General features: G+C 43.1%; 1 protein-coding gene across 1 annotated transcript in view; it reads left to right on the plus strand.

Moving 5' to 3' along the window:
• The window catches only part of LOC108790708 (erlin-2), a 29978-nt gene that overhangs the window by 11502 nt on the left and 8979 nt on the right, over positions 1-9497 (plus strand). Inside the window, exons 5-8 of the mRNA XM_018561021.1 lie at positions 2138-2199; positions 2324-2449; positions 3836-3909; positions 6801-6859. Of these exons, the coding sequence (XP_018416523.1) occupies positions 2138-2199; positions 2324-2449; positions 3836-3909; positions 6801-6859 (321 nt within the window). The remainder of the gene's footprint in view (positions 1-2137; positions 2200-2323; positions 2450-3835; positions 3910-6800; positions 6860-9497) is intronic.

Raw genomic sequence — 9497 nt, forward strand, 5'->3', positions numbered from 1 at the left:
CTTCTCCAAAATGAGCCAAGACTTTTGGCCTTATCTACGCATCAGCCCCACCCACAGTGTTATTTCACTTTTATATTCCTATAATAGTTATGTATTTATCATAATAAAAGGTCTGTCCTACGAAAATAACCATTACTCAGAGGTCTTTTATTTCTTTTTGTAGAGGTTAATCTTAAATATCTCTCAGAGATCATTGCCTAAAATCTCCTACTTTATACTGATCACCCTGCAAGATCAAAAATCATTGAAAGGGAATATATAGTGGTTTTATACACATTTTCCTTCTTTTCACCCTCCGACGTTCCTCCCTTCATCAGTCCCTCCCTTCCTTTTATCTCTTCTCTACCTTCCTTTCTTCATCCATCCCTTTCTTCATCCATCCATTCCTTTCTTCATCCATCCATCCATCCATCCATCCCTTCCTTTCTTTCTTCATCCATCCATCCCTACCTTTCTTCATCCATCCCTTCCTTGCTTCCTTTCTTCAGCCATCCATCCCTTCCTTTCCTCCTTCCTCAGGTAAATATGATATATTGTCTTTTCTCATCCTGCAGGTGGGTCTTTTTATATGCCCACTTTTTACAAAAATAATTACCACAAAGAAAAATGTACACATGGAAGTGGATGACTCCACTCTATGCTCCTGCCTAAAAGGGGATGATTACTGCTCTGTTGTCCCCTTAGCTGACCCTTAGGGCTTTGGGGATTCCATGTAAAAACACTAGTTTAAAAAAACAGAAAACTGAGCCAAGACCTTTTTATAGTTTTCCTTTTAATGCTTAGACACTCCAATAGGTTGCAATAATCCAGAAGTCTTTTCTTCTTTTTGGAGAAATTAACTTGTAGTTGTCACAGAGATAACCTTTGCAGGTTTTACCTTTTATATTATATTGAGTGAATTGAAGTGCTCTGTTATTTCTCTGTCATATTCACTAATCTGAGCTTGCACGTATACAGATCATTTTGCTAAAGGAGAACTATGACATGAGTGATTTCCACTCACCTCATAGTTCTAAGCCGACCTGTGACAATGAGACTACATTCATCGTATGATGTTAATAATAAACCTGGGCTGCTGTGGTTTGTACATGTTGGCTCATATATAAACATCTACACATCTACAACAAGTAAGTTGGGAAAATGAAATTGCACGCTCAAATCTGACCCCGCCTACCCAGACCAGCACCCCCAATGATGGTCCCCCCACACACACACATACACACAAACTCCAACACGCTATGGATTTTGAATTTCGGTCGCAAACTGCAAGTGACTTGTTGGTCAGTGCGGTTAGGTGACTGCGCTGACCAATGAGAAGCATTTCTTAGCACGGGTAAATATATGGGTTTGATTAAAATAATTTTTGTATGGTGATAAGTACATTGGTCCCCCGCTTTGTTCCTTGGACTAGTAGTTTTGTTTTTTTGTTTTTTATTTCCACACCCCTAGTAAGTACCTGAATTTGACATGGTGTCAGCCTCTTGCAGTCCATGTACAGGAGGTCTGGAATGTGAGAGGAAGTAGCAGAACAAGACACTAAGTAATTCATGTGATGGCAAGAAGCATGCTGATGGGAGGAGAGAGTGGAGAAATGAGCTCATGACAGTGCTACTTCTCATTTCACTGTGCAGTCACAAACTGGGGAGGGTCCAAGACGACCTGGGTTTAGAGGATGTGGGTTTAATGATGCTGGGCATCAGTCTGAGGACATCTAGCAGCAGAAATAAATACTGCAGGAGAAATATCCTGTTGTTGTTTTTATCTTTTTATAGCCTATTGATTTTATCTTATTTTTGGCTGAAGTTTTGCTTTAGAAATCCCGCATGTTGCATATTTGATGTAGTGCAGGTGGGTCACCCTTTACATGGGAGGGCAGCCTTCATTGTACAGGTAGTCATGTGTAAATTGTTGGGTCCGTTTTGTTGCTCTAAGACCCTAGTCCTCCTGGAGCATCTGTGTGAATGTTTGTGACCTAAATAACATTGTAAACTCCGGATATTACATCAAGCCTGAACTGTTCTATTAATGTTTGCATTGTTTATGTCCTCTCCATTGTTTTAAGCACTCTGGTTGTTTTATTAATCATTATTTAATTAATTTCCTATTCATTATTTAATTGATTTCCTATTTGTCCTAGTGGCGGAGTCATGATCTATTTCGACCGAATAGAAGTGGTTAATTTCCTCATTCCTAATGCAGGTGAGCGACTTTTATAAGAAGCAAATAAGTTGTTCCTTTTATATGATGATTGTCATCACCTAAATTGAGAGCTATTTATTTTATTTTGGATGCAAGTGTTAATCTTCTTTGTATTGCCCCCCAGTGTACGATATAGTGAAGAACTACACGGCGGACTATGACAAAGCGTTAATATTTAATAAGATCCACCATGAGCTGAACCAGTTCTGCAGTGTGCACCCCTTGCAGGAAGTTTACATAGAGCTGTTTGGTAAGTCAATAAACCTCTTCATACAAATTGCCGAGTTTTAAAGTTTTAAAGCTGCTGTATAAAAAGGAGCTTTTAATGAAACTGGAGGATGAATATGTAAGGGTTTCATGAGCACATATCACATGATATTTACAGTGATAGGGGTGTTGGGACAGAGCATATATTCCTAATCGTATCTGACCTCCCGACCAGCTTTCCCATTTACTCCTATCAACATTTGACACTGAAGTTCCCTGTACCTCCAGCTGTTGCGGAATGACAAATCCCATGAGGCATTACAAAATTCTCACAGCCACAGGCATAACTCCTATAGACAGATCCATCATAGGATTTGTAGTTCCTCCACAGCTGGGTGGCTGGAGTTTGCGCCAGACTGTTGTTGCCTAAAGGGAAACTCTGATCTATTTTCAGTAAGAACAAATTCTCACTCATTTTAAGATCTAGCAGAATGTAATTTTGAAGATAACTTTTTACTTGATTTGTTGTTCCATATTTTGATGAATTTCAAATACAAATTTAGCAAAATGCTCCCCCTAATCAGAGATGTGCAGTCAGGGGAGGCAGAGCCTCACCTAGTATTATGGAGGGAAAAGCTGTCATATTCAAGTCTGAAGCTGACAGCTTTTTCTCCATTCAGAGCGGCCTGTTACAGAGCAGGGAAATCCTCCCCACTGTGTAACCTGTCATGGATAGAGCGTTGCCTGTTAATTACAGGTATTTGACAGGTAGTTAGGTTACACAGCAGCAGGCTGCCCCACTGCTTGTGTAACCTAACTTGGTGAGGCAAGAGCTGTAACGCCTCTACTTTTTGTTAGAGGCATGAGCTCTGTGGATGGCTTGGCAAAGCGCCATTGGTCGAAGCTGTCCAATCCAAAAAAAGAAACCACAGAGGCGATCGATCTCAATGCCTCAGCAGTGATGAGCAAGTGAGGGACAGGGAGGCTCCTCCCTCTCTCCTCCCTTCCTCCTTCACACTACCTTGGGGACCGGGTTGGGGGCGGGGCTTCAGCCGGGGCAGGACGTGCTGGGGAATGCCTCACCCGAAACCAGAGGTACCGCACATCACTGCCCCTAATGATCATCTGTGTATCTGGGAATGTGATTGCCAGCCTGATGATGGCATCAGCCAGCAGAGTACAGACAGGGTTAATTAGAATAAAAATACCTTCCCACAGCCCCCTCCTTAATATTACATAGGGGGATGATTTTTTTAGCAAGTATAAAGCACTTAAAATGTAAGAAGCTATTTTTTTTGTTTGTTTGTTATGCAGTATGCATGTAAGAAATATAAAATGGGTGATATCCCAATATGGCTGCAAAAGTGGAAATCTACTTTAAGAAAGTGGTGAATTTTTCTCTGACTTGGCTGTCCCTTTCTCTTAATAGATCAGATAGACGAGAACCTCAAGCTGGCTCTGCAACAAGACCTCAATTCAATGGCTCCCGGCCTGATTATCCAGGTATGGCGGGGTCGAATTTTCAGTCAGATTTGTTTTATAGAGCAGCCTAGATGTCAGTCCATATAAATATGTCCATGGCAGGAACATGATTTAAAGTAACACTAAATTTAGGAGTTAAATCTTAAAAATGCATTTAAGTACCTTTAACTATTAACAAAAATGTATCTTATTTGTGTATCACACGGCTGTAGATCCTCCAAATCATCTCTGAATTGGTGCAGACACTGTCCTTCCATCTGGAGGGTGGCTACTTTTGTTTCCCATGTTTCCTGTGTGTGTTTTTAAAGTAGTCACCGCTCCAAACTCACTCATGTGATGGACTACAATCTCAATACAATTTAGTAGGGATGCACCAAAATTTCATCCGCCGAAACATATCGGCCGAAAGTGGCACTTTTTTGGGTCCGAAATGGCGGTGCATCCATGGTTTCTCTCCTCCCCGCTGGGCGCTGCTCTGTGTCCCAGCGGGGAGGAGAGAAACTCACAGGAGGCCTAGCGCTGCGGGAGTAGGAGAGTGCTGTGAGCGGCCAGCATCTCTCCTCCCCGCACTGCTCAGCCTCCTGTCACAGATTAGGAGAGTGGTGTGGGCGGAGATAGCCAGCGCTGTCACAGGAGGCTGGGCTCACCTCCCGCCCCACCCAACCTCCTGTAACAGCCAATCCAGGATGGAGAGCGGGTACAAGCATTCAGTGATCGCATAGTGTTTGTAAATAATTGTGGCGATAGTATCTTTGCTGTGTCCCCAATTATGAATGAATGGGAAGTGATCTACATAATTTCCTGTTCATTCATGATTGAGGATATAGTAAACATAGTCTGTCCTCAAGTTATAAATGAACAGGAACACTCAGTATAGAGGATTCCTGTTCATTTATAACTGGGGCTGCAGAAAAAGAGATTGAGGACTCTGTGTTCTCAATCTCTTCTATCTTAAAAGGAAAATATCAGGGGTCTGTTTAGACAATAAAGTAAAACAATAAATATTTAATAAAAATAAAATATTTGAAACCGTTAGAAAATAAAAAATTTGCTTTTGGCCTGACGTTTGTTTTTTTTTTATTTCGTTTCAGTTTTGAAATTTTAATTTAGGTGCACCTCTACAAATTAGTAAACTAATCATCATAGGAGTGAGCTTGGAGCGGTGACTACTTTACAACACACACAGGGACCATGGGGATCAACAGTAGTCACCTTCCAGGAGGAAGGACAGTGTCAGCACCAATTCAGAGATGGTTTGAGGCTCTACAGCCGAATGATACACAAATAAGATACATTTTTGTTAATAGAGTACTTGAATGCATTTCTAAGAGCTAACTCCTGAGTTTAGAGTTGCTTTTAAGAGGAAAGGATTTTTGGGGGTAAAGCTGGGAACAGAAATGCGTTCATTTAGGTCACTGTTAGATGCTCCTTAGGTCACTGTTGGATGCGCCTTAGGTCACTGTTGGATGCGCCTTAGGTCACTGTTGGATGCGCCTTAGGTCAGTGTTGGATGCTCCTTAGGTCAGTGTTGGATGCTCCTTAGGTCAGTGTTGGATGCTCCTTAGGTCAGTGTTGGATGCTCCTTAGGTCACTGTTGGATGCGCCTTAGGTCACTGTTGGATGCGCCTTAGGTCACTGTTGGATGCGCCTTAAGTCATTCCTGCATATGCATCCGAGTTTCTAAAGAAATATTGTAGGACTAGTTTATCTACCTGAATCCTGGATGTAGGTCACACCTCTCCTTTCTGCACCTTACCTAAAAATAAACCTAAGAACCTGCAGATAGTTTTCTATTACAATATTCTTCTGGGTCCTAACAAACTGCTGCTTCTGCAGTATTTTTGGGACTGCCCACACATAAGGGTAGGTTCCCTGTGAGCAGAGGGACTGAACAGCTGCCTTACTTGACATTCAATCATTGCTCCTGCTTCACATGGAACCTGTGCTCAGGTGAAAGGTCGGTGAGGGGTAGAAGGTTCATCCCAGGGTGTAGGTACAGCAACATGGCGTGGTGATTAGAGCAATCTATATAGATCAGGGGTGGGTAATTTCGGACCTCCAGCTGTACTACAGTGTTGGATGCTCCTTAGGTCACTGTTGGATGCGCCTTAGGTCACTGTTGGATGCGCCTTAGGTCACTGTTGGATGCGCCTTAAGTCATTCCTGCATATGCATCCGAGTTTCTAAAGAAATATTGTAGGACTAGTTTATCTACCTGAATCCTGGATGTAGGTCACACCTCTCCTTTCTGCACCTTACCTAAAAATAAACCTAAGAACCTGCAGATAGTTTTCTATTACAATATTCTTCTGGGTCCTAACAAACTGCTGCTTCTGCAGTATTTTTGGGACTGCCCACACATAAGGGTAGGTTCCCTGTGAGCAGAGGGACTGAACAGCTGCCTTACTTGACATTCAATCATTGCTCCTGCTTCACATGGAACCTGTGCTCAGGTGAAAGGTCGGTGAGGGGTAGAAGGTTCATCCCAGGGTGTAGGTACAGCAACATGGCGTGGTGATTAGAGCAATCTATATAGATCAGGGGTGGGTAATTTCGGACCTCCAGCTGTACTTTAACTACAAATCCCAACATGTCTCTGCCTCTAGGAGTCATGCCTGTAACTGTCAGTCTTGGAATACCTCGTGGCACTTGTAGTTCTACAACATTTGGAGGGTTGGAGTTGCCAAACCCTGATATAGATGGTTCTGCTTGAGCAGTTGCTGCATTTTCCTGCTAGGAAATAAAATGTGCATGACACAGTAAGCAGTAACTGATAGCAGCCAATCAGGCTTCAGTTTACTGCTGTCTGGTCACTAAAGGATGCGTGTGGGTTTTTGTTTTTTTTCTAACAGGTTCATTGTTTGGCTGAATTTCGGTAATTCATTCTTTCTTAAATTTTACTTCTTTTTTAGGCCGTCAGAGTAACAAAACCAAATATTCCAGAATCGATCCGCAGAAACTACGAGCTCATGTAAGATGGTGTTCATTTTTTATGTATTATTCTCGCCATCAATAACGTTTATCACCATTTTCCATTGTAGCATAGAAAAGGATTACAAAATATTAAAGCTGAACTCCGGGATAAGCATTGATTGTGTAACTACATGAGTCATGCGTATTCTTTGAATCTTGGTGAGCTTTGTGTATTAATAAACCTAAAAACAAGAATGGAATCTATTGAAGCTTACCAGTCCGTGGATGTGGTGGCTGCATTAGTTTTCTTCTAAGAAAGAGCATTTCCAGCACGTACATAAGCAAGTGGATCCTGCCAGAAATGCAGAATCCTTGTCACTTCCCGTGAGCATCAAAAGAAGTAAAAAAAATCCCTATCTTGTATAAACTACTAATGCCATCAGTCCACCATGGAGATGAACAGAGACAGACACATTTTAGGCCTCGTTCACACCAGATGCAGTGCGTTCCGGGCCGATTCTGGCCAGAACGCACTGCCTCGCATTGCGGCCAGGTCTCTCTTTTTTTGTGGGGCAGGAGGGCGCGCGGTGGTCCATTGAAGTGAATGGCACCGTAGCCATGCGATCGGCCGCACAGGATCGCAAGGCACATTATGCCTGTGGTCCGGTCCGATCAAAATAGCGCTTGCAGCATTTTGACCGGACCACAGGCATAATGTGCTATGTGATCCCGTGCGGCTAATCGCATTGCGCCCCCTCCTGCCCCACAAAAAAGTGAGGCAGTGCATTCTGGCCAGAATCGGGCCGGAACGCACTGCATCTGGTGTGAACGAGGCCTTCAATTCCTGCCTGTGTGCCATGGCTGCCTCTATAGATACAATGTAGACACTAAGGGGCAAGAAGCGACATATTTGCAGGATTACCAGGTGAAAATAAAAGAATAAACGCCTGAAAAAACGAATGCGGTCGCCACATTCCTGCATATGCATCCGAGTTTCTAAAGAAATATTGTAGGACTAGTTTATCTACCTGAATCCTGGATGTAGGTCACACCTCTCCTTTCTGCACCTTACCTAAAAATAAACCTAAGAACCTGCAGATAGTTTTCTATTACAATATTCTTCTGGGTCCTAACAAACTGCTGCTTCTGCAGTATTTTTGGGACTGCCCACACATAAGGGTAGGTTCCCTGTGAGCAGAGGGACTGAACAGCTGCCTTACTTGACATTCAATCATTGCTCCTGCTTCACATGGAACCTGTGCTCAGGTGAAAGGTCGGTGAGGGGTAGAAGGTTCATCCCAGGGTGTAGGTACAGCAACATGGCGTGGTGATTAGAGCAATCTATATAGATCAGGGGTGGGTAATTTCGGACCTCCAGCTGTACTTTAACTACAAATCCCAACATGTCTCTGCCTCTAGGAGTCATGCCTGTAACTGTCAGTCTTGGAATACCTCGTGGCACTTGTAGTTCTACAACATTTGGAGGGTTGGAGTTGCCAAACCCTGATATAGATGGTTCTGCTTGAGCAGTTGCTGCATTTTCCTGCTAGGAAATAAAATGTGCATGACACAGTAAGCAGTAACTGATAGCAGCCAATCAGGCTTCAGTTTACTGCTGTCTGGTCACTAAAGGATGCGTGTGGGTTTTTGTTTTTTTTCTAACAGGTTCATTGTTTGGCTGAATTTCGGTAATTCATTCTTTCTTAAATTTTACTTCTTTTTTAGGCCGTCAGAGTAACAAAACCAAATATTCCAGAATCGATCCGCAGAAACTACGAGCTCATGTAAGATGGTGTTCATTTTTTATGTATTATTCTCGCCATCAATAACGTTTATCACCATTTTCCATTGTAGCATAGAAAAGGATTACAAAATATTAAAGCTGAACTCCGGGATAAGCATTGATTGTGTAACTGCATGAGTCATGCGTATTCTTTGAATCTTGGTGAGCTTTGTGTATTAATAAACCTAAAAACAAGAATGGAATCTATTGAAGCTTACCAGTCCGTGGATGTGGTGGCTGCATTAGTTTTCTTCTAAGAAAGAGCATTTCCAGAACGTACATAAGCAAGTGGATCCTGCCAGAAATGCAGAATCCTTGTCACTTCCCGTGAGCATCAAAAGAAGTAAAAAAAATCCCTATCTTGTATAAACTACTAATGCCATCAGTCCACCATGGAGATGAACAGAGACAGACACATTTTAGGCCTCGTTCACACCAGATGCAGTGCGTTCCGGGCCGATTCTGGCCAGAACGCACTGCCTCGCATTGCGGCCAGGTCTCTCTTTTTTTGTGGGGCAGGAGGGCGCGCGGTGGTCCATTGAAGTGAATGGCACCGTAGCCATGCGATCGGCCGCACAGGATCGCAAGGCACATTATGCCTGTGGTCCGGTCCGATCAAAATAGCGCTTGCAGCATTTTGACCGGACCACAGGCATAATGTGCTATGTGATCCCGTGCGGCTAATCGCATTGCGCCCCCTCCTGCCCCACAAAAAAGTGAGGCAGTGCATTCTGGCCAGAATCGGGCCGGAACGCACTGCATCTGGTGTGAACGAGGCCTTCAATTCCTGCCTGTGTGCCATGGCTGCCTCTATAGATACAATGTAGACACTAAGGGGCAAGAAGCGACATATTTGCAGGATTACCAGGTGAAAATAAAAGAATAAACGCCTGAAAAAACGAATGCGGTCGCC

This window comes from Nanorana parkeri, unplaced genomic scaffold (genome assembly GCF_000935625.1).
Source record: "Nanorana parkeri isolate BGI_ZX_2015 unplaced genomic scaffold, ASM93562v1 scaffold493, whole genome shotgun sequence".
NCBI lineage: Eukaryota > Metazoa > Chordata > Amphibia > Anura > Dicroglossidae > Nanorana > Nanorana parkeri.